Source organism: Dipodomys ordii, unplaced genomic scaffold (genome assembly GCF_000151885.1).
Source record: "Dipodomys ordii isolate 6190 unplaced genomic scaffold, Dord_2.0 Scaffold40, whole genome shotgun sequence".
NCBI classification, from domain to species: Eukaryota; Metazoa; Chordata; class Mammalia; order Rodentia; family Heteromyidae; genus Dipodomys; species Dipodomys ordii.
The window spans coordinates 14,730,683-14,756,864 of record NW_012267256.1 but is presented as its reverse complement, the minus strand read 5'-3'; the positions used below and the strand labels follow the sequence as shown (position 1 = coordinate 14,756,864).

At 40.3% G+C, this 26,182-nt stretch overlaps 1 protein-coding gene across 2 annotated transcripts in view; it reads left to right on the top strand.

The window, feature by feature from the left end:
- Plgrkt (plasminogen receptor, C-terminal lysine transmembrane protein) overlaps positions 1–25,810 on the top strand; it is a 33,923-nt gene extending 8,113 nt beyond the window's left edge. For both annotated transcript variants that reach the window (XM_013018424.1, XM_013018425.1), the window contains exons 4-6: positions 22,516–22,646; positions 23,348–23,457; positions 25,422–25,810. In XM_013018424.1, coding sequence (XP_012873878.1) covers positions 22,516–22,646; positions 23,348–23,457; positions 25,422–25,543 — 363 coding nt within the window. In that variant the 3' untranslated portion in view covers positions 25,544–25,810. The remainder of the gene's footprint in view (positions 1–22,515; positions 22,647–23,347; positions 23,458–25,421) is intronic.
- Positions 25,811–26,182: the final 372 nt, after the last annotated feature.

Below are 26,182 nucleotides of genomic sequence, written 5' to 3'. Positions count from 1 at the left end.
ACATCTTTAACAAGTTGTAATGGGGAAAACTGAGTATCCACACAAAAGTAGATGCCTTATCTTGTCATGGACAAAAATCAACTCAGACCTGAGTTGATCAACGAAGACCTGAATGTAAAACCTGAACCTTTGCAAAACCTTAACTTTTGAAAGAGAAACAGGGAAAACACTTCAAGATACAGTCATAGGCAATGATTTTCTGAATAACTCAGGAAATAGGCACAAGAGTTGACAAATGGGATTGCATAACATTAAAATAGCTTCTGCACACCAATGAAAACAATTGCCAGAGTGAAGAAACAGCCTACATCCACTGACAAAGGACTAATATCCAGAATATATAAAGAACTGAAGAAAAATTGAATACCAAAAGAACAATAAGTGGGCAAATGAATTAATTAATAGCCAGTTTTGAAAAGAAGTATAAAAGGCAGACAAATAGATACAAATATTTAACATCTTTTGCCATTGGAGACGTATGAATCAAATCTACATTGACATTCCATCTCACCTCCAATAAGAATGGCTATAATTTAAAAATAATAACAATAAATGTTGATGAGGATGTGAAATTGGTTGTGGGGGGAAGGAACTCTTATACACTGTTGTGGAATGATTGTTAATACAGCTACTCTCAACATCAGTATAGAGTTTCTTTGGAGACACCTGACATCCTGTTTATTATGGCACTACTCATGATAGCCAAGCCAGAGAATCAGCCCAAGTGCTCTTCAACAGAAAAACCGAATGTCGAAAATGTGTGTACATGCAGGGAATATTATTCAGTCATAAAGAAGAACAAAATCATGTCATTCTTTAGAGGATGGAAATCATGTTAAGCAAAATAAGCCAAATTTAGAAAGACATTCACCTCATGTTTTCTTTTATATATGGAATTTAGATTTTTATTTTTAAAAAAGATTGTGAAATTAGAAGAGACCATCTGAGAAGAGAAAGGTGTGAGCATATATATATATATATATATATATATATATATATTTGAAGTTGTTATGAGGAAATTTATTAAAATTCATAAAGCAGGAATTTGGCAAGTTTGGACTCTTGGAAAACTGCTTACACCATGAGGTCACTGTGCTGGAAACAAGGAATGTATGTAGTTATGAATCTCTACACATCTTCCAATGTATTTCAGCAATCACAAAATCATAAAGTTTCATTTAGTAACAGTGTCCAAGAATCAAATGCAGCTGGGCTCTGGTGGCTCACACATGCAATTCTAGTTCCTCAGGAGGCTGATATCTGAGGACCACAGTTCGAAGCCAGCCCAGGCAGAAAAGTCCTCATGAGTCTCTTATCTCCAATTAACCACTCAAAAACCAGAAGTGTCACTGTGGCTCAAGTGGTAAAGCGCTAACCTTGAGCGCAGAGAGGCTCAGGGACAGTGCCCAGGCCTTGGGTTCAAGCTCCACAACTGATAAAAAGAAAAAAATCAAATGCTGCAAGAAATAACCCCCCAACAAAGTTTGTGTGCTTCCTCAAAGTTCCCCAGGATACCCAGATTTCTTCCCTAAACAAGCTTACTTTACCAGTAAACAAGAATTTGTTTCTATTTTCAGTTTTGAGAGCTTTCCTGCCATTGGGTTCAACAAATAAATTGCTAACAGAACTCAAACTTAGTTTTATATCCTCATTGCTGCCACCATGTATCTCAACTTTAAGGACCCTTCACTAAGCAGCGACTCTCATTGCTTTTGGCTGGTACTCATCACTTGACATTGTCATAATAGCGATCTTCTTTTTTTCTCCTGCCCCAGAGAACATGCTATAACCAAAACACCACTTGGGCAGCATGTTTTAACCCCATCTCAGCCAATAAAATGCTGGTGCAGTCGCAGACACTTGTCATCCCATTTATGCAGGAATTCTAAATCAGAGGACCATGCTGCAGAATGAGCAAAAAGTGAGACTTTATTTTATAAATAATAAAAGCAAAAAAAACAAACAAAAAACGTTGGGAACATGGTTCAGGCTAGAGGGTACTCACAAGAAAGCACAGAAGCCCCGAGTTCAAATCTCCCGTACCATTAAAATATGGAGAGGACTCATATTACTAGTTCCAAATAGAAATAGTCTTTCCTAGCCCCCTTTAGTGAGGATCACAGAGAGCTAGCTACACTCAGTAAACTGTCATGCCTGAAAAAAAAAAGTGAATGTTTTCTTAAAATGCCACTAGATGGCACACATGAGCTAATTTTTATAGCACCGTAATGGCTGCAAATACATTTTGATGTTAGAGCATAGAATGGAACCTGGACTTGTGAAACAGGAAGAAAGAATAATTCTAGGCGCATGCTATGCCATGATGCTATGGAAGCATAGCAGTATGATCAAGTTAAAGATGAGTTGGGTGGTGAGTAAATGTGTATTGTTTACTGGCTTCAAAGTATGATCCTCAGATCTCAGCCTCTTGAGGAGCTCAGATTACAGGCATGAGACAGCAGAGCCAGACCTATTATTTCTCCTCTTCTTCCTCCTCCTCCTCCTCTTCCTCCTCCCCCTCTTTTTTCTTCCCCTTCCCCTTCTTTCTTCTACCAGTTCTAGGGTACTGCCTGGGCACTGTCCCTTAGCTCTTCACTCAAAGTTATCACTCTACCACTTGAGCCATAGCTCCACTTCCAACCTTTTGCTGGCTAATTGGAGGTAAGAATCTCATGGACTTTCTTGCTCTGCCTGGCTTTGAACCATGAACCTCAGCCCCTACCTCCTGATTCACCATGATTACAGGCTGTGAGCCACCAGGGCCTGGCTCTGTTGTTCCATCAGGGATTCAAAAATAGTGATTTTAAAAGGTTCTCTCCTTCACTTACTAGCTTAAGATTTTATTTTGACCCTTCCCTTACGAATGACTTGATTATCTATACAAGAAACACAAAATAAATACTTGATTCGTTGTTTTTTATAATAGAAGGGATTTCTGCTTCCTTTCTAGGTCTTGTGCAGAAGATCTCATTCATCCTTGATTGGGGACAGGTTGTCTCATCTATGTCTCATTTCCCACATTTAAGTACAAAGCTTAATTCCTAGTTGCTCTGAATGTTAAATGAGACAGCGCATGCACAGGAATTTAGCACAAAGCACCTACTCATGAAACCACACAGCAATGTCAGTAGAGAAAACAAAACTTCCATTGCTAGCAGTGCCATTCACTTGGCAGGTATTTATGGAGCCCTTGCTGTATACCAGGCTAATCTGGATGGCGAGATCTAGCCGAGAAGAGCTGGCAAGTCCCTCACTCAGTGGAGCTTTTTCTGTCCCAGCAAGGACACAGGCAAGAGGTAGCCTCTTAGTAGTGTTCATTCGTTCTTCTGGGGAACAAAGCAGGGTGAACAACGGTTATCACAGGAGACGATGGATGAGTGGGAGATGCCATTTAAGAAAATGAGCCATGTTGGGTGCCAGTGGCTCACACCTGTAATCCTAGCTACTCAGGAGGCTGAGATCTGAGGATGGCCATTCAGAGCCAGCCCAGACAGGAAAGTCCGTGAGACTCTTAGCTCCAATAAACCCTTGAAAACCTGAAGTGGTTGAAGAGCTGAGGGCTAGCACCCGGGCCCAGAGTTCAAGCCCCATGACCGACAAAAAGAAAAGAAAATGAGCCATGGATTAAGTTGGAGAAAGACAGTTTCAGGCAGAAGGAAGCAAGGCGGAAAATCTTGTGAGCAAAGGAAAAGCAGAGAATCAATCAAGTGACTTGCGCTCTGGAAGGATGGGGGAGATGGCAGAAAAGTCAGAGTTGCATCAGGCTTTGGGCCTGTCCCAAACAGTTTGGCCATGGATTCTGAGTGATCTGAGAAGCCATTCAAGGGTGACATGACACGATCCAAGTGGTTTTTGCCACAGGAAATGTCGTGTGCTCAATAAGTGCTTTAAAACAAATATATGCAAATGCAAACCACAAATAACTGATGAGAAAGAACACATTACAATTGCTTAACCCCACGTAATGCCTGGTGCCTGTCCTTCGGTATCGTCTTATCTGTCTTTCCTTTCCTTACATAGAAGCTGAGGCCACATCTTGAACTTTGAGAAAGGCTCTTGGGTTCTCAGGAACTCAAAAGCGCACAGAGTGTGTTTTGTGGAGAGACTTGAGGTGACCAGGAAATGGAGGAGGTGGTGGAAAGGGCAAAGGAGGGAGGGAGTGGGGGCGGGAGGAAGCAGCCTGATCTTTCTTCTGTAGACCCAGAGCTGGGGTAGCAGGTGGAAGTTGGCTGAGGGCCTACAAGGGTCTGGAAGTTTCACTAGAAAATGCCACAACTAGGAAGGGGCAGAGTGATCAGCCGTTCGCTGAGGACAGTGAAGTTACAGGGGCAGGTATGGCCCAACTCTCTCTGCTCTCTGTCTTCACTCCCTGCTTTTAAGTCTCTCCATGTCCCTTGCCCTTCATCATTCCTCTGAGATTTATTGTTTTCTATTGTAGCAAAAACAACAGCCATCAGATAAGATTCATTATTCTAAAGTGTACAGTTCAGTGGCATTCACTACTGGTTGCAATATTGTGCTTTATTTATTTAATCGTTCTAGAACTGGGGCTTGAACTCAGGGCCTGGCTGTTGTCCCTTAGCTTTTTCACTCAAAGCTGGCACTTTACCACTTGAGCCACAGCTCCACTTCTGGCTTTTTAGTGATTAGTCAGAGATAAGTCTCACAGCCTTTTCCTGACTGGCTGGCCTTGAACCATGATCCTCAGATCTCAGCCTCCTGAGTAGCTAGGGTTTCCTCTGTGAGCCACTGGTGCTAGGTGACATTGTGCTTTTAAATCTGTCACATTTGCATCACTCAAAGGGTCATGTTAAACCCCTCCCTTCCCCCACCCCAGCCTTTGACAACCACTAATCTATGTTCTCATTCTACAGATTAGTCTCTGCGGACATTATATCAATGAACTTGATTAGTTTCCTTCACTTAGAATACATCTTTCCAACTTTCATCCATGCCATGACATGCCTGAGGACTTCACCTTTTGTTATGATTAGACAGCAGTCTCTTTTATGAACATATTATGCTTTGTCTTTTCATTCACCTATGAGGTTGTTTCTACCATTGGTCTGTTGTAAAAAAATGAAAAGTGCTGCATGAACTTTTCCATACAAGTTTTCCTTTGACACCTTGTCTTCAGTTGTTTGGGGTTCATACTTAGGAATGAAACTGCAGAGTCCTCTGGAAATTTTTATGATGAATTGGCCGAAGAACCACCATCTTGTTTCTCACTGTGTCCATACCTTTTGACTTTCACATCATACACATGAAAACCATTGTGATGGGCTGGGAAGGTGGCTCAGTGGTAGAGCGCTTGCCTTGCATGCATGAGGTTCTGGGTTTGATTCCTCAGCACCATACAAGCAGAAAAAGCCAGAAGTGGCACTGTGGCTCAAGTGGTAGAGCGCTAGCCTTGAACTGAAGAGCTGAGGAACAGTGCCCAGGCCCAGAGTTCAGGCCCCACAACCGACAAAATTTTAAAAAAAAAATTGATTTATCCTGTTTCTACAATACTTGTTATTCTCTCTCCCTCTTTCCTCCTTTTCTCTCTCCTGCTTCTTTTTCCTCTTCTCGCCTTCTTCCTTCTGGTCATCTAACGTATCTAAAATAGCGTTTCTTTGGGGTTAAGTTTGGAATTTCCATAATGACTAATAACATTGAACTTTTTCATGTCTGTTGGCCACTTGTATTTCTTCTTTGGAAAAATATCTAGTCTTCTCTTTACCCATTTTTAAACTGGGTTGTTTTACTTTTCATTGTGGAGTTGTAAGAGGGTTTTGGTTTTTGCTTTTTAAAACATTATGAATAGTAGATCCTTATCAGATGTAAAAATTTTCAAGCCTCCTCTCTCATTTGGTGGGTGATCTTTGCTTTTAACAGTGCCTCTTGATGGACAAATATTTCTTTCTTTCTTTTTTATTGGTTGTCAGGCTTGAACTCTGGGCCTGGGTGCTGTCCCTCAGCTCTTCAGCTTAAGGCAAGCCCTCTACCACTTGAGCCACAGCGCCACTTCCAGCTTTTTCTGCTTATGTGGTGCTGAGGAATTGAACCCAGGGCTTCAGGCATGCAAGACAAGCACTCTACCACTGAGCCACCTTCCCAGCCCTGGACACATATATCTAAGTTTTATGAAGTCCAATTTATTTTTCTTTCACTGGACAGCTGATATCAGAAGACAGTGAGAAAACATTGTGAAATTACAGATCAGAAATGTTTCTCCTATGTTTTCTTCTAAGTGTTTTAAGGTTTTGATGCTTACATTTCAGTTACTGATGATTTTTGAGTGATCTTTTGTGTGTAGGATGAGGTAAGGGACTAACTTCATTCTTGCATATAGATGTCCAGATATATGTGTACTGTACATGTAACGATTGTTGTAGTGACATGGGACCCTTACGATATGCCCAACACAGCCCTAAGGACTGTATATACATTGATTGCCATATACATTGATTCCCTAGGGGGTATATTCTCTATCATTCCCACGTGACAGAGAGTTTTAATTACCTGCTTCAGGTTAGGTTGCTATATATCTTGGAATCATGATCCCAGCATAGTCTGTGTGGATTCTGTCTATTCCAAAATGAAAGTCACTTCTCAGCTAGTTTCTCTTTTCCTTTTCTCTCTACTTTGGCACCACTTAATGTAGTAACACTTCTTTCTTTCCAGTTTTGAATTCTGGAGGTGTTTTTTTTTTTTTTTAAATTGTGTTCAATTCAGGTATATTGTTATAGTAACAAAAAAATTCTATCAATGTGTATGTATGTGTGTGTTTGTACTTATTTATTTATATAGACACATATATGTATATAGATGTGTATATGTGTGTGTGTATATATACCATTTCCTTTGAGAAAGTATTTATTGGCTGTTGCAAAGTAAAAACAATCACTGTTGAACAACTTGATTAAATTGTTTTTTTTTTTTTAAAGCACTGCTTTAAGAAGTATCATAATACAAAAGTAATCTGGCTGGGCTGGGAAGGTAGTTCAGTGGTAGAGCGCTTGCCTTGCATGCATGAGGCCCTGGGTTTGATTCCTCAGCACCACATAAGCAAAAAAGGAAAAAGCTGGAAGTGGCGCTGTGGCTCAAGTGGTAGAGCGCTAGCCTTGAGCTGAAGAGCTGAGGGACAGCGCCCAGGCCCAGAGTTCAGGCCCCACAACCAGACCTCCCCCCACCAAAAAAAGGTAATCTTAGAATTACTCAATAAGATACGCATACCTTATTGAGATTTTAAGGTACATGATTTAACTCCCAGTACATTATGTAAAGCCATACTTTTCATAGCAAGTATATTAAAAATAAGACTTATAAGAAACATTAAAATCCTGTATAATTTATTTCATTATTATGAGATGTCCATTGTCCAAACCAGCTACTTCCTTTTTTTTTAATTTATTTATTTATTTTTTATTTGTGAACATACTGTACAGAGGGGTTACAATTACATGGGCAGGATAATGCGTACATTTCTTACCAAGCATTGCAGCCTCCTCCTTTGGTTTACCCTTCACATCCCTTCCCAGCCTCCCCCTCCCCCCCAATCCCAACCCTTCAACCTTGTAAAGCTCGTTTTGGACATGACAACTTATACTTCTCGTTGTTGCATCAGGTCCACCTGTATCCTTAAACAACTAAAATTAGTGATTTTTTTTTTTTTTGGTTGGTCGTGGGGCTTGAACTCTGGGCCTGGGCACTGTCCCTCAGCTCTTCAGCTCAAGGCTAGCACTCTACCACTTGAGCCACAGCACCACTCAAACCAGCTACTTTCTGACTCTGTGGGGGAAAGGGGCCTGCAGGGGGTGGGGGGGGAGGGGGAGGGGTTAAATGTACTGGTTCCTGAACTTCTAGTCAGGACTCAAGTTTCTTTGTTCCTGGCTGGTACTCTACTTCTTCAGGCACACCTCCAGGCTGACATTTTGCTAGTTTATTGGAGATGGAATCTCACAGACTTTTCTGCCTGGGCTGTCTTAGGACTGCAATCCTCCAGGTCTCAAGTGCCTGAGTAGCTAGGATTATAGGCATGCACTACCAGCACCTAGCTTGCTACTTCTTATTTTTATGTTAATGGTAAGAGGAAATAAAAAAAAATGCTGCCCACCCCCAGTCCACTCCTCGAAGAAGAAAATAAAAATTGCTCAGTGAAATCTTAGAATGCTGCAACTCGTCCAGAAATTATTTTAACAAAGGGACATATCAATAATACTGATAGTAATAATCAACTTTTCTGACTGTTTGTTACACGTTAGTCTGAACATTTTTTGTGTATTCTTTTATTTCACTTCATGAAAATCCAGTAAGGAGATGCAATTATTATCCTCATTCCATAGCTGAGGTAATTCACTGAAGCTTGCCTAAGGCCATACAGCTGCTGAAGTGGCGCCCAAGATTCCACACAAGGTATCTGACGTTAGGAATGGAATACCTATATCTTTCTCCTTCACATATGCATTTACAAAATAACACTAAAACAGAGCATTAAATAATACAAGAATGCGAGTTAAGCTGAAGATTCTGACTTAGGAAGAATCATGTTACAAGACTATGGTAAGGATATGGAGACTAGGATGCGTGTAGAGGAATTTGGGGATCAGGGGTGGAAATAAAAACTGCAGTCTCCTGGGACTCCTAGTCAATGGTAATTCACTTATGCAAATGCACTAACCCTAAACATCGACTCAGAATTACAATAGTATCTTTAATAACAGCATCTATTACAACTTGACAAGTATGGCATACTTTTTCTTTAGACTACAGCCCTGTAATAGTCCTGAAAAAGCCAGATTATACATATATATATATATATATATATATATATATATATATAGTGTCTATATAGATACATGTGTACATAGAGAATACATATATACATATGTGTAGTACCTAAAACTTAAATGGGAAGGAAAAGCAAAGGCACAAAAAGAAATCAGATTTGTCATGCATGTTTATGTGCTTAAGGCTCGATTCGATTAAACATTCATCTCCCAGTGTGAGATTTTTGCCACCTCACACACTTTCAGGGTCTAGAATTCAGTACAAATGCCAGCTCTACCATGAGCACCAATCCAGCTCAGAGGAATATCCTGACCCCACCATAGAAGTACCCAGGAGAGGGTTGTGCATTCAGATTGCTCGCAAGGCTCTTCCTTAGCCAAAACCAGCCCCAGCAAGTCTAAAAGTTGGAGGACAGTTGAGCAATGCAGGAAATGGAACACACCAGAACACCTGTGGGGCTTTCTATTTTGTTACTTGGTTTAACCACAGTGAAGAGCCAGACTTAACTCTTATTTTTGACGGCTTTTATTCTTGAGGACGGACTCCAAGATGGGTGTTCCTGTGTACAGACCCCTGTGGTCAAAGCAGCATTGGGTTGACATGGGTTTGCTGTTGCTTTCTGGATTTATCTTTGTGCCCCTACGACGGACTGGTTTTGTGTCATTTTGTCCTATGACCCCACCGTGCGCTGCTCTCTGGAGAAATGCTGTGATCGGCTTCACGAAGCTGTTACTGTGGCAGTTTGGGACTCTTTCCTCTTATCTTAGCTTTCCTAAGCCCTAGACAATATTTTGTGAAATCTTGGCTGTTTTCTTTTTTTTTCCTGAGAAAACAGATACCACGAGTGCTCCTTTCTTTAAAGACCTGCACTCTTATTTTGATTGAGCACACATCAACACCATATTACCTCATAGCCACAAAGCAGTGGGCATGAGTTGCAAATTTCTTTAAAGGTATGTCATCTGACTTTGATTTAGCACGCATTAGGACCACATTACATCACCGCAGCTTCAGATCAATGAGTTCAGATAAAGATGACAATGTTTGATGCACACCCAAACATAGCCATTCTAGTCCAGATTTTTGTTTGTTTTTTTTTAGTTTGCATACCAAACTGTTTTATTAATGTAATTTTAGGGCCAATTAAACTAGTTTTATTCAAAGTACGTTAAATTACATACAGTATTAATCTCTAGACACAATGAACTTAAAATGTAAGGAAGAGAAATAGAAATCTTTCACAGGCCCAGTTGTAGAACTCAAATGAAAATTTACAAATATAGAAAAGATGATGCTTAGTGAATAAGGTTTTTAATATCAGAACCCAAAAGATATTTTAAACACGCATGTTTCAAAAGGGGAAAATTCTTTAATAATTTAGCATAAAATCAAATTATATAAACTTGGTATATCCCAGAAAATATTGCTTTAAACACTTAAACCATGATCGAAAGTCCTTTGGTAGCATTTAATCAAAATGAAACATGCTATTTTGTAAAATATAAAGTACTTTTTTAAGTGTTATCACAAAAGTATTTTGTCAGTTACCATACTAACATCACTACTGAACCTTCCCGTCACTGCTCAACATTGTATGTGCACAATTGGCCAGGTGCCAACAAAATCCTTTTAGTCTCTCAACAAATGACCTCTACATCACAACTTCAAGGCTTGGGTCTCCTGTGATGGTCTCTCCAGTGGGCAGAGAACAAGGACGCTCCCTGGACACAACTGTAAAACCAAACCACATTTATTATGGTAATCACACAAACACTGCAACCTAACTAGTCCAGTTTTTTTTTTTTAAGGTCTTTTGTGGCCAACACCAATTCAGCAAGGTGTTTGCCGAGCTATTGATTGTGTTGTGTGGTTTCATTGCTTTTCACAGACATTCTGCCTCTTCGTTATTTCAGATAGACCCAAGGGTGCAAAAAGACAAATGTCCCAATTGTTACAATTTTCTGATAGTTGCTAGTTAGTAAATAAAACTTTACATTCTTCATTTACACACACACACATACACACACGTGTGTTTATTTTCTTTTGTTTTTGAAACCGTGACTTCCTATGTAAGCCTAGGCTGATCTCAAACTCCAGACACAGTGCTGAAGTTACAGGCTTGAGCTGGAGAGTGCACAGATTATTTTGTATTTTGAGACATTTCAAATCCTTTCTCTTCCTTGCGTCAAGCATCACAAGTTGCTGTGCTGTGTGACATAAAACAACAGCACAAGCTGTAGATCTGAGTGACACCGTCCCATGATGCACAGCTCTCTGGGTGTATTTTCCAGGGGAAGGAGAGTCCCATGGTTGAGATCAGCTAGCTCCTAACCTGAATGAGTCTGAGCTGAATCATATCCAGGCCTCTGTGGCTTCAAAGCCACAAACCCTGAATGTCAATGAGAATAAATGTTGTTTGTGAAGGGCGATTGAGAATGATGAGCTGGTGAGTCAATGAGAATAAATGTTGTTTGTGAAAGGCGATTGAGAATGATGAGCTGGTGTTTCCTTTCGGCCCTTGCATGCTGTGGGAGGTGGAATCATGGGAGAGAGGTCCTCCTGTCCCCACAGCCTGCTCTGACCCTTCATGGCATCTTTCAGATTTGAGAACCAGTTCCAAGGACCGACTGTCTCCCTCCATTCTGATAATGGGGTCTGGGTTCTCTACCCTGGGAGGGATTTTTTTTTAATTTATTGGTATCTTTTTGTCAGTCGTGGGGCCTGAACCCTGGGCCTGGGCGCTGTCCCTCAGCTCTTCAGCTCAAGGTGAGTGCTCTACCACTTGAGTCACAGCACCACTTCTGGCTTTTTCTGCTTATGTGGTGCTGAGGAATCGAACGCAGGGCCTCATGCATGCAAGGCAAGCGCTCTACCACTGAGCCACCTTCACAGCCCAGGGATTTTTTTTTTAACATAGAGAAAGACAAAATATGAACAAAAACTATACGAGACAGTAAACTGACAGTTGCTGGGATTTGAAATAAAAACAACCTCCTGAGCTGGAAGCAGACCTAGACAGGCAAAATGTTTGTAGAACTTTCCAGACAGTCTGCATTGTTTCCTCTCACTCCACCTGGTTTCCTGTTGGCCCCCCCAAAATAACTTCCCAGGGCTTCTGGCCAGGTATTTTGCATTGTGTAGCTATCTCCTAGGTATTTTCTGTCTGGGACCCTGGAAAATTCGCCCTTGTGCTCCATTCCTTACTCTTACTCTTTCTTCAGTTTTCTTCCCATACATTCTGGCTGTACAGCGTGTGTAGTGGACAGACCGGGGTTCATTCGAGAAAGGGTAGTTCAGCTGATCTCTCCACCTGGGTACCAGCTCTTCAGAGCACCTTGTATCCTGCGGTGCACACTGGGATCCCTTCCTTCCAGGAGCTGGAGTGAATTCCTGTAGCTTCCTGCTTTCTCCCTAGGCTTGATGAGGCTCCCCTAAGCAACTCCCAGAAAATGGACCCCCTGTGACACAGAGATGTTGTGTGTGCCCAGGACTAAGTGTTCAGGGCTTTCACAGCCCAGCATATCCTCTCTGCCCTCCACCCTGAGCCCTGCATGATGACCTGTCCTTCACACGGTGTCAGCAAAAAACATGAATGTTTGTGATCATTTGGGTAAATGCCCAAAAGTGGGATTGCTGGGTCATAGGGGAGCTCTATGTGAAGTCTTTGGAGGAACCTCCATATTAAAGCTACCAGCACGACTATGTTTATTGCAGCATTATTTACCATAGCTAAGATATGGAACCAACCCAGATGCCCCTCAGTAGATGAATGGATCAAGAAAATGTGGTATATATACACAATAGAATTCTATGCCTCCATCAGAAACAATAACATTGCCCCATTTGTTAGGAAATAGAAAGACTTGGAAAAAAATTATATCAAGTGAAGTAAGCCAGGCCCAAAGAAACAAGGTCCCATGGTTTCCCTTATTTGCAATAACTAGTGTATGTCTGAGACAAGCAGAAAAGGTCAGATCAGTTGATGTTAGGTGAAATGAACCTCAAGATAAGGATTCAAATGTTTTTTTTTCTTTCTTGTGATTGTTTCTAACATATTTATAAGATGATTTCTTTGTTGCTTTGTATGCCCCCCCCCCACAGTATAACTCCTGTTTCCACTGTAGTTGATGTTGGTATAATTTGTGGAGGGGAAGGGAAAAAACAAATTGCTTAAATAGGGATACAGGTGGAGCCATTGCAACAATGAGATGTACAAGACATTATGTCAAAAAATGAACCTTACAACTTTGTTGCATGGGTGGGGGAGGAGGGGGGAGATGGGAAGGGATGGGAAGGGGAAACAAAGGAGGAAGCAACAATGCTTGATAAGAAATGTACTCATTGCCTTGCCCATGTAATTGTAACCCCTCTTTATGATATTTTCACAATTTAAAAAAAGCCCATGAATGTCTTTAGTCATGTGGCATTTTATGTATCCTGAGAGAGATATCAGCCAGACCCTCGTGGTTTTTCTGTAGAACAGAGCAATGTCACCGTTACCCCTGTCAGACAATGTTGTGCCGTGGCTGTGATGAACCCCAAAAGAGGAGCATTGTGTAACCCCACTAGAACATACACAACAGACACTAGCCCGGGCTTGTCCTTGCTGTTTTAGATCTTGCATTTACAGAGTATATCTGAACTTATTTAATGGTTCCCTTATTGTAGGAAATTAGATGCTGAAGAAGTTTATCCCTCCCCCCCCCCAACCCCCGCATGGTGGAGAGGGAAGCTGACTGCTTCCAGGTCTACCAGTTACCTAGGTAACAGATACTGGCTGGAAACTTAGCTAAGAGGGAGAGAGGTGTCCCTGTGTAGACCTTACAGTTCCTGTATTACAAATATTGCTTCATAGCCAGGTCCTCGGATCTCAAGCCTATAATCCTAGCTACTCAGGAGGCTGAGATCTAAGGATCACAGTCCGAAGCCAGCCTGGACAGAAAATTCCTCATGTGACTCTTACCTCCAATTAGCCACTCAAAAACCAGAAGTGGCTCTGGGGCTCAAATGGTAGAGGGCTAGCCTTGAGCACAAAGAGGCTCAGAGACAGCACCCAGGCCCTGAGTTCAAGCCCCTCAACCAACAAACAAAAACAAAACAATATTGCTTCTGTTGGATAGTCTTATCCATGTATCTGATCAAGTACACAAATATCTCAGTAGACAGCTTCCTCTACCCAAGCTGCCTGAGGAAGAAACAGGAAGATTTTTTATTCTGTTACTGCCAAATATTCCTCAGAACTGCTGTTCTCATCTGCTCGAACAGATATGAACCTCCCTCCCCGAGTCTCTTCCAACCACAGGCCATTACCCACTTCTATCTTCAATTTAAACCTCAGGCATGTGTGTTGTCTAAATTTTAGTTTCCTGACTACTAATGACGTTGAGCATTTTATTCATATATATTTACTTTGCAAAATATTATATCCTTTTCCTTCTTTTTCTACTGAGTTAATTTTGGTGTTTTTTTTAAATTTTGCAAGTTCCTTCGGCTATTTTTGTTAGACATCCTGTGTTTCATGTACTTGTAGACACAAGCATACATAAATGTGATAGACTTAAAGTATGAATAAGCACATGTATGTATATGGAGTTTATATCTATGTGTATGTGTGTATATATCTATATATATAGATAGATATATACATGCCTTTTAATCCATGTTAGTATAGATTCAGTTTTGGTGGTGGTGTTTTTTTGGGGGTCTGGTCATGGGGCCTGAACTCTGGGCCTGGGTGCTGTCCCTCAGCACTTCAGCTCAAGACTAGCGCTCTACCACTTGAGCCACAGCACCACTTCCGGCTTTTTTCTTTTTTTGCTTATGTGGGTACTGAGGAATCAAACCCAGGGCCTCATGCATGCAAGGCAAGTGCTCTGCCACTGAGCCACCTTCCCAGCCCTAGATTGAGTTTTTATAGATTGTATTTCTTAAGCCCAACAAACCCCACCCTCCCACCCTGAGTCCTTTCTCCTGACCTCCTCCAGCACTACTGAGTTTCGTGCTTCGTATCATGTTTCATGTTCTCTGTATCACTGAATCTTTGTGGTCTTTATTCTTCCGTGCCTGGCAGTATATGTGTGTGGGTGAGCACGCATGTTGATACTTGGGCTTGAACTCAGGGCCTCTTGTTCTTGCTTGGCTTCATTTTCACCCAAGGTTGTTGGCTTGAGCCACACCTCTACCTGTGCTTGGCAGAGCCTGGCTTCTTTCAGTAGACATGAGAATGACTCATTCACCTTGTGCCCCAGACCCTCCCCTTCTCTCTGGGCTAGAAGGGTAAGCCAACTAGTAAAACCAGGCAGGCAATTTCCCTCTAAAGACACATCCAAAAGAGGGGAAGACAATCACATCCCACGGATTCCATTACTTTCTTCTGCCTTTAATCATTCCTTTTAATCTTCCATTCCAAGTTTTCTTTATGGACCTCAATCCTCCATTTTGCTCTTGTTTTCCCTCATAGGTTAGCCCTCTGTTAACCTATGTGAAGAAGAGCTGAAAAGACTAATGTAAACACCTGGCCTGGAATTTTGGAATGGACATGTGACAACACAAAAGCTTCCCTTTAGATGAATGAGCAAGAAGCCAGCTTAAGAACCCCACAATAAGCAAAGAAGTGGAGCCTAGGGTTCATAGTGTAGGCCTGAGGATTTTGCATTTCTCTGTCTCTGTCACTGTCTGTGTGTGTCTCTCCCCCCCCCCCGTCTCTGTCCCTTTCTTCCTGTTATGAAAGTTCAACACTGACTCAGTAGCAAGTCTTCTCGCAAACCTCAGCACCTAGAATGAGAGCTTCCCTCTTCCCACCACCAACAATCTTCTTTGGAAAAGCATTGGCCAGGATACATTCTGCCATCTCTCTGTGTGTTGGAAGGGAGGAGCAGTATTTGTACTTATGTAGGTAGTTATTTAATTATGTCTTACCCAAGCCTGGGCTTTTCCGGCATCCTCAAAGAACAGCAAAGTCCTTCCTTAGAGTCTGACAAGATTGTAGGTGAAGGAACAGAGGTCGAAGACAGCAGGATTGAGAGAGTACTTATATTTTAAAATCCAAATGAAAAAAGCTAATTAAAATGGAAGCCAAATCAATCAAAGCAAGGAGTAAAACAATAACTAAAAGAATTCAGAGCTCTCGGCTCCTGTAGGCTCTGTCCAGCAGGTGGCAGGACAGTTGCAGGTTACTCTGGCTACAGTGGTGAGTTTTCCAGCATCTGTGGGGCGTTGTCTCCAGCGGTGCCCAGTTAGGACTGATGGAGTGGAACAATAACTATTAAGCTAAGAAATATATGTTCCCAATGAGGCTTCCTAAGGTAAATAAGAGTCCCTTGTTAGTTTCTACTCAAGTTCTGGGACTGTTTTTACCTTCAGACTAGCACATACCACATACTCCTGGGACTTGCTGCTTTTAAGTTTATTCATGGTTAAGAAGTCCTTGGGTTTGTTTTCCCCATGCTCCATCATCTGCTCAATTTGTTGGCATCTTGTAATCTTATTAGGAGAAATACCACTTGTAATATAAGATACCTTTGCCAAACTAAAATTTTCTTTTTGTTTGTTTATGGAAATTTTATTTTTTATAATATTTCATCTAGATGTAAGAATAGATAACAGTTATATTACTTAGTGAAGATACATAATGTCTCCAAAACTTTTAAGCTTTTAAGTAGCATATAATTTTGCTTATACTTAGTAACTTTTGTAAGTCATTGATTAAAAAAAAAACTTTTAACATTTGCTACTTATTTCTACATCCAGATTCTTCCTAAACTATTTAAAGAGCACTGGGCATTTAAAGTAACTATAGAACAAGTTAAGGTAAAAGCTGTTTGTCACACCTTGGATTATGGATGTATTGTTTTTGTGGCAATGGTAGTTTATGTTTTGTTTTTACCTGAAACATTGATACTGTATTTTGTTCAGAAGGTAAGAAAGAAATAGAAAATATTCTCATCTCTATTTTAATAGCCTTTTGGGGGGGGGTAAAGAATGTATAGAATAACTTTTGGCATTGCCCAATCAAACAAATAAACAGGCTATTGTTATGTCCAACATAATTATGTTATACAAAAATTAGAAGACCATCAGAAAATAAAACCACAAAAATAAGCTGATCCTCTTTCCTCCTTAAGAATAGCCTATTTCTTTAAAAAAAAAAAGGGGGGGGCCTAGGGGAAGAAAAATTCCACTTAAGACAAAATAAAAATGGCAGTAAAAGAAATTTACAAGACAATCTTTGCCTTCTTTGTACTGTACAAATGTTGCATGTGTCTCCAGAAAATGTCCTTGTTTTAATACTGTGTTAATGGAAAATTGCATTAAGTGATTTGTGGGCCTTTACGTAACTGCCCTTTTGGAAACTCCAAAGATTGACAAATTCCTGAGGTCAGAAACTCTGTGGCTAAGCTTAATACTTTTTAAACAATGACACTAAAGAATGAAAATACACAGGAAAGAGAAAAATAAAACAGTTGTATGAGGATGGTTAAAACTGAAGTCTGCTATATACACTTTTTTTGGCAATAAGCTAGCTCTTTTGTTATCTTTCAGTTACGTATTTATTTTGTAGAGCTTTTTTATTTTACATTCTAAAAAATTATCTTCAAATAGTTGTACAAAGGAGTACCTAAAACAAAGCAGTTGTGAATATAATGCATCCTGAGCAGTGTCACCATCTGTAACATTCCCATCCCCCTTCAACCTTCCCCTTTCCTTATGTTTCTTAATTTTGCAGTATATACAATGAATTCTTGACTGCATTCTCTCCCCCCTCCCCCTTCATTCATCTGCCTCTCTCCTCTTCACCTCACCTCTCTTCTTACATGTACCCATTTCTCAGTACTGGTTATGTTGGGCTTTGACCTAGTCTTTCTAAAACATTATACTGTTTGAGCTCTCCATAGAGACTATCATACTTCAGTTAATTCATTTGTAACCAGTTGGATATGACCCATCTCAACATGTTTACTTATACAGATTTATAGGTGCATTCTATCTACCACAAATTAGGAAAACCATGCAGCATTTGTTTCTCTGGGCCTTACTTCACTGAACATAATTTTTTTCCTTTCCTTATGAATGGTAAAATACCATTCTATCTAACAGATGAGTAAAATTTACTGTGTATATATACTACATTTTCTTGATCAAAATTTTACTGTGTATATATACTACATTTTCTTGATCCACTTGTCCATTGAGGGGTGTCTGGGCTGATCCCCAGTGTTGCAGTGAACATGGTTGTGCTGATGGCTTTCCTGTAAACTTGTTTTGTGTTCCATTGAGTAAATGCCCAGGAATGGGATTCCTGAATCATAGGGTAGTTTTGTGTTTAGTTTTTGAAGACCTCAATATTGCTTTCCAAAGTGGTTGGACAAGCTTACATTCCCACCAACAGTGTATTAGAATTCCCTTTTGGCCACATCCTCACTGTTTTCTCCATGATGGCCATTCTAGCTGGGGTGAGATGAAATATCAGCATTATTTTTGTTATATTTTCTGTAAAATTAATTATGGTTCTGTCTGTTGTAAGGTGAATCATCCCAGAAGCCACATTTTTGGAATAGGAAATATTGGAGTCTTTATTACAACACTAGGAGTCTGCATGTGGAACATTGTTACAAAGGCCTACAGCCCCCAAATACACAACACAGCTAAGAAAGACACTAGAGAGCAAAGAAAGAACAAAAACAATAGCAACACGCCCATTCAGCTCCAATGGAGGGTTGAATTGGGACTCATGATGACCAGACACTAGCCTGGAGACACGACACAGGACAGGATCATGGACACGTGGCATGGTGTAATGGTGGCTAGGCTGAACGGGGCCTAAATAGGGCCGGAGCAGGGGGCGGATCCTCAGGAAATTCCCAGTCCTAGGCTCTGGACTGACAGATTCAGTAACCTATCAGCCATGTGCCCAACCCTGCCTCAGGGGATCCAGGCATGCCCATCACCAGGGGCGGTTTCCCTCCTTCAACATGAAGACAAGATGCCAGACCCTACCACCCAACTATGTGGAAGATGCCAGGCTCTACCATCCAACTATGTGGAAGATGCCAGGCCCTAACATCCAACTATGTGGCCAATATGGCACCAGCCAGACCTGACCTCCTTCAGTTCTAGTGGTTAAATGAGTACCGGGAGAGCCTGTAAGATCTTTAGATTTATGAAGTCAAAATCGGTATGTTATTTCCAATTGTCCTGCAAGCCAATATCAAATAGGATAGAGCTAAGAAAAACCCCTTGAAACGTCTAGAAGTCTGACCTTTCATCCTCTATATATTGAAAGAAAGTAACTAAGAGAAGTTGTTGGGCTTACTTATTTGGTTGTTCGTTTGTTTTCAATTTAGAATTCATGGGTTATACCTGTAAGCAGTATGCCCACCTTTGGTCCTCAGCTCCTCCCAGACCTGCTGGCCCCTCCCTCTCTCCGCCCAGACCCTCCTGAATTCCCATCTACCTCACTTCCTATCCCCCAGACCCTGCTGCTACCTAGATAGCAGAGGCTGCATGTGCTCTCTCTCTGGGGGAAATATGGCTCCTCTAATGAATCTTGTAATAATCTTTCTCCTGTGCCTGTCTGCTTCCAGGTGGAGCCCTGGGATGGATGGGCTGGATCCTTTCATGGATCTTTTCAATACCAAGATTATTTCATGCAGAAATTTTACATAAATTAAGTACATTTTGGACAATGCATTTTGAGTGCGCCCACCCCATCTATTATATGTCTTTGTCCCTCCTCCTCCTCCTCTTTGTTCCATTCCTTTTTAAAATAATCTTTAGCCGGTTTCTTTATAGCATCTCTATGCACATATGTGTAATGTATCTCCATCCTCATCAGCCCCTGGAACTGTCTCCATTTCCCCTGCCTATCTCATTGAAACCTTTGTATACTATCTCTTTTGTACTCATCTCATTATTATTGTTATTGCTGATGCTTGTTTTTAGTTGATTTTGGACGTAGGTTCTACCTAGGACTGACAATATGAGAGATTTGGCTTTTTGTGCTTCCTTATTTCCCTCAATATGAAGATCTCACGTTCTATTTTCCTGCAACTGGTGTAATTTTATTCTTCTTTATGGCTAAGTCTTATTGAGAAAAGGTTGAGCTTCGGATGGGGAAAGAAATGAATAAGATGAACCACAAATTTTTTTCAAAGAAATGCTTTTTTGAACGATAACCTATATTGAAGTGAGGAGGTCAGGTCTGGCCCGCGCCATATTGGCCACATGGTGGATTATAGGTCTGGCATCTTGTCTTCATACTGGGGGAAGGACCCCCCCTCCCACACACACACCCCAACACCTGCTTCCCAGGTAATGGGTGTGCCCAGACCCCTGGAGGCAGGGGCAGGCACTTGGCTGATAGGTTACTGAATCTGTCAGTCTAGAGCCTGGGACTGGGAATTTCCTGAGGATCTGCCCCCTGCACCGACCTATTTAGGCCCTGACCAGCCTAGCCGCTGGGCTCCATGCCATGTGTGTCTCCATGATCGTGTCCTGTGTCCTGTCTCCTGGCTTGTTTCTAGTCATCATGGAGTCCCAATTCAGCTCTCCACTGGAGCTGAAATGGCTTGTTGGTATTGTTCTTGTTATTTCTTTCCTCTTTAGCATTTTTCCTAGCTGTGTTATGTGTATTTGCATGCTGCAGGCCTTTGTGACAACTGGTGGCCTGTAGCCTGTTAACTGTATAATAAAGACTCCAATATTCTATATTTTAAAATGTGGCTTCTGGGATGATTCACCTTATAACAATATCAAAGGGACATAAGAGCCAGTCTGAGTTTCTTTATTCCTTGTTTGAAGGACATCTAGGCTGATTTTCTCCTTTGACTATGATGAGGGCTTGGGTGTTTATCTCAACTGGTGATTTATACTCTTAGATACAAACCCAAGGGTGGTGGTATGGCAGGGTCATAAGCTAGGTCTATTTTTAGCTTTTTGATGAAATTCTGTATTGATTTCCATAGTGTTCACACTAGTTTATACCCCCCACCAAATCCTCTGCAGGATTTGTTCTTATTGGTTTTCTTGATGACAGCCATTCTGACTGAGATGAGATGGACTCTCAATATAATTTTGATTTGCATTTTTTGATGGCTAAGGATGTTGGACATTTCCATTTGTGTTTCTTCTTCTGAAAACTGTTTGATTTATTTGCCCATTTGTTAGATTATTTTTGATGTTTTTATTTCTTTGATTTTTTTTGTTGAGTTGTTTGTATAGTCTGGATATTAATCCTTTATCTGATAAATAGCTGGCCAAGATTTTTCTCACATTCATTGGGTTGTTTTGTCATTCTAATTGTTTCCTTTGATATACAGAAGTTTTTTAATTTGATTCAGTCCCATTTGTCAACTCTTGTTCTCATTTCCTAGAGCACTGGTGTACTATGTTGAAAATACCTAACTGTGCCTTTATCTTCAAGAGATTTTCCCTTTGTCTTCCTGTAGTAGCTTCAATGTTTCAGCTCTTTTTTTTTTTTAAGTGGTAGAGGAAAATACACAATAATTCCAAGTTATTCTGTACAGGCATTAATGTTTTCTATATTTGTGCCAATATAGATTTATGGACATTGATTTGCTACTTTGGGTTCTAATCCAGTGCTATATTGTTTACTTTGTAAATCAAGTTTATCTATCACTGGCCACTCACAACTCTTTCTGTTTGGTTCTTCCAATATTTGACATAAATGATCACTCACCTCTTGCTCCATCTTACTCATTTCTTTCCCCAACCTTACCTCAGTCATTTCTTAAGAACCTTTGTTCTTAGTCAGAGTACTTAGTAAGACTGATATATAGCAGTACTAAGAAGGGCGTCTTTATCTCATTATGAATCTTAGAGAAAATCTCAACTTTCCCTCATTAAGTACAATATTAACTGTGATTTGTCATATATGGCCTTTATTGTATTGAGGTAATTTTATATCTAATTCCATGAGTTTTACCATAAAAGGTTACTGAATTCTAAAAAAAAAAAAAAAGAAGAAGAAGAAGAAGTACTTCTTAGTAGTCTGGCCACTGAGTGTGCTTGTTTGTAAGAGGTTGTCTTCATCTCTATATCCTCCCAGATCTAGGAGCTATGTTGTACTGACACTAATCCCCATATCACATAGAGTTTTCTCTTTCTTCGTCTGTATTTTTAATTTTTATTTTTATTGTCTTGAAGTAGTTGTACAAAGGAGTTGCCAGTTAGTAAAGCAGTTTATGAATACAAGATGTCTTGATCAATGAAACCCTCTTCAACATTCTTACTCATCCCTTTCCTACCCACCCCTTCTCTCATTCTTCTTAATTTTGTAGGATATACATTAGATACTTGTCTACATTCACCCCCTCTTCTCTTAATTTGCCCCTACCTTTTCCTTGACCCCACTCCTTTCAAGTACCCACGTCCTGGTGTTTTATTTTGCTGAACTTTGACTTGACCTTTCTAAGGAAGTGCACTATTTGCGTAGTTCTTCCCCATTTCAGTAGAAAAGCTGGACATATTTTAGGCTTAGATACAATCTCTAGACCAAATGTAACCAAGAAGGAACAAAATATCACTGTCGTTTCTGTACGTACTCCAAGCAAGCTTCTACTAGACCAAGTGACAGTTGTGGATAACGTTTATCCAGGGAGATGCAAAAGAAAAGATGGATAAGAGCAACTCCAGCATGAAAACCCACTGGTAAATCAGATAATGAACTCCATTTTCCGAGTAGAAAGATCAGTAACCACACTGTGTCTTTTGTTTTGCCCTCAGCTGGAAAGGCAGCTCCTGATGCAGAATGAGATGAGGGAACGGCAAATGGCCATGCAAATCGCTTGGTCTCGAGAATTCCTCAAATATTTTGGCACTTTCTTTGGTATTGCAACCATCTCTTTAACAGCGGGGTATGTTCGCTATTTAAGATTTTTGTTAAATAATGTGCTTCTTTCTGTCTTTACCATAATCATATCATTACTAACTTGGCTAAGATAGGGATTTAATCCTAATAGTGTATGTGTGTATAACATATATATGTAATACATATTTTATATACATATATGTATAACATGTATTATATATAGATGTATATATTAGCTTAGTCCTCAGGGGAAATACTATAAATCCAACATAAAGATGATTGATTTCACCTTTATTTCCTTGGATTTCTTTTGACCTTCTCTCTACTTTGTAAGTTAGAGGATTGACACCAAGAAAAGAGTTCTTTTATGGGTTTATCCACAGTCCCAGTTGGTCATTCTTAATTGTTATCCATTCTAAAAACCAAGAATCTGAGCCTCAGAGTCCAATAAAAATGAGCAAACCATAGAAGTACCTTTGAGAACTCAGAATCCACTTGGGTGTATTGGATAAGGAAATCCTATTTCTATACATAAGTCACATGAATTCAATGCCTTGGGAATGAAGAATGCTCTTCCAGGAAAGCAGGTGGTTTTTCTTCAAATATAGGTAGGTAGATAGATAGATGATAGATAGATAGAAAGATAGATAGATAGATAGATAGATAGATAGATAGATAGATAGATAGATAGATAGATAATGTATATAACTTATTCCTTAATACCAGGTCTTTTTATTCTTGAAACAGAGCGATAAAACGAAAAAAGCCAGCCTTCCTCTTTCCCATTGTTCCGTTAAGTTTTATCTTCACCTACCAGTATGACTTGGGCTATGGAACACTCCTACAAAGAATGAAAGGTAAAACAGAATTTCTATTTCCTTGGTCATTGTTAAGGATGCTTTACCAAAGTTCATCATTACCTGCTGTCCTTTCTTGGGCTATGAGTCTATTGTTATTCTATCAGTCTACCTCCATGTGGGACAGGAAGGGCTGCATATCCCTCTTCAAGTATTAGGACTAAGGAACAGAGCATTTCATTCCTAGGCCTAGGAGACAGAGGGAGCATATGTTCTTAAAATTCCCATTTAAATATGGAAATGTATTTATGTGTAGAAAGTATGTTAAAATGTCCAGAGAATGGCTGGTATCATAGTGAACACAGCTGCACAATGAGCTGAGCAGTTGTTATTTTCTGTAAGAATCTAAAAACTGATTTATACCATTATTCCTAGGGAGAAATGTGTTGTGAGTTTCAAAATGGAATAAAGGCCATTTTAACCCAGAAGCTGACTATACATACTAGTGCACTAAGGTTAAATCTCATTCCCATGATCTTCTCAGTTTCATGTAACTCATTTGCATAAGAACTCACTCAGCCAGGCACTGGTGGCTCACACCTATAATCCTAGCTACTCAGAAGACTGAGATCTGAGGATCAAGGTTTGAAGCCAGCCTGGGCAGGAAAGCCCATGAGACTCTTATCTCCAATTAACCTCCAGAAAACTGGAAGTGGTGCTGTGACTCATAGTAGTAGAGCACTAGCTTTGAGCAAAAAACAAGCTCAGGGACAACAACCAGGCCCTGATTTAAAGCCCTGAAACTGACAAAAAAAAAAAAAAAGAACTCATTTCATTCAAGCTCAACCCAGTGTCATGTTTATATGGAGACTAGAATTCTGAATGTCTTATTTTAAAAAAATGATAAGAGCAGCTAGTGGCTCACACCTGAGGAGGTTACTCAGGAGGCTACTCAGGAGGCTGAGATCTGGGGACTATAGTTCTGAAGCCAGCCTGGGAAGAAAAGTTCCCATGAGACTCTTATCTCCAATTAACCACTCAAAAACTGGAAGTGGCTCTGTGGCTTAAGTGGTAGAGTGCTAGCCTTTGGCATAAAAAGGCTCAGGGACAGTACCCAGGCCCTGAGTTCAAGCCCCACACCAACCAAAAAAGAAAAAAAAACATAAGAAATTGCAACTGCCTTGTATTGCACTCACTTGCACGTGTTACTAAAGGAAAGCAAGTTTATTTTCCAGAAAACTCTCTATATCTGCAAAGTAACTTTATACACCTCTATAGTTTAGACATTTCAAATTTTAAGGTATGTTGTATGAATTTCCTGCTTAAATGCAGCTCTAGAATTCATTGGGAAATTTCCAGCAATGCAAGGTTTTAGGGTATTTTTGTCTTGTTAGTAATCATGACTTCAAAATATAAAACTTTGTTTAACTAAATCTTGTTGAACTGTATCTTAGTTGTTCATCAAGGCTTGCCTAATTATTTATGATTTTATAATCATTTTAATTCTGATTTATGCCAGACAAATAATCAGATGGCTAAATGGCTCTTATAATTTGAAACCTATGTCCTGTCTTGTTGGGTTTGAAATACAGTTAAATGATAAATGCAGCCAAGTGTGGTAGAACACACCTTTAATACTAGCATTCAGGAGCCTGAAGCAGGAGAATTGTAAGTTCCAGGCTAGTCTCGACACCATGGTCAGATCCTGTCTCCAAAACAAGCAGAAAGATATGTGTGTTAGGAGATAGATAAGCTAAGTAACTTCATCTGGCCGATATATAAAACATCTGTATACACAAACACCAACTTGTATATAAATTTGCATACGTACACATTTTTACTAAAAAATGAATTAAGCAAGTAAATAGTGTACTCAGGAAGATGATGTCCAGGAAGCATTTTAAGAATTGATCAATATGTGTTCCTCTGGGGGCTATGTAACTTCTCCTGAGGAAAGTAGGTGAAGGTACATCTGGGGAGCTGGCTCCAGACAGTGTCATAGCTTTTCCCTACAGTGCCATAAGGCGAAGCTGAAGACATACTGGAAACAGAAAAGACTAAGTTGCAGCTTCCCAAGGGAATAATCACTTTTGACAGCCTCGAAAAGGCCAGGAGAGACCAGAGTAGTTTCTTCATAGACAAATGAAACCCTGCGTACACACGTCATCGCCGGATGAGCAAGATGTTGGCTTGAATCATGGTTTTTACAGGCTTTTTTTTTCCAGTGCTCCAGATTTTGATAGAACGAATTTTATACTAAAATATTAAAAGGCAAGCTGAGTTTTATTGAATCAAATTTGTAATTTTCAACACAAAATTCATGTGGGCACTCTAAACACCTTTCGGAGTTCCTCTGTGTGTGTTTTTGTAATAATGACCTTCGTGAAAACGTAATAAATTTTCTCATTTTGAATTCCTAGACTGTCCTGCAAATGTCCTGCTGCTGGCCGTTCTCTGTTGCCACTGCCCCATCACGTCACAGCCAATTCTCACACACGTTCTTATGCGAAACGATCAATTGTGTCCTGTCTCCACATAAAGGAACAGCAACCACAGAGGGGTGAGCTGAATGGCTCACCCAAAGTCATGCATAGGCAGAACTTGGAATTGAACCTGGAGAATTTGGTTAGCTCCAGTATCTGTGCTCTAAAAGGACTTGAAAAGGCTAGGCCTCCATGTGTGCTTCATCAGCAAACAAATGGCTCTGGAGAGAAAAGCCAACAACATTCAAACAATGACTCAGAACATCATTGCAAGAGAGGGAGGAAAGGGTCGTTAGGATGCC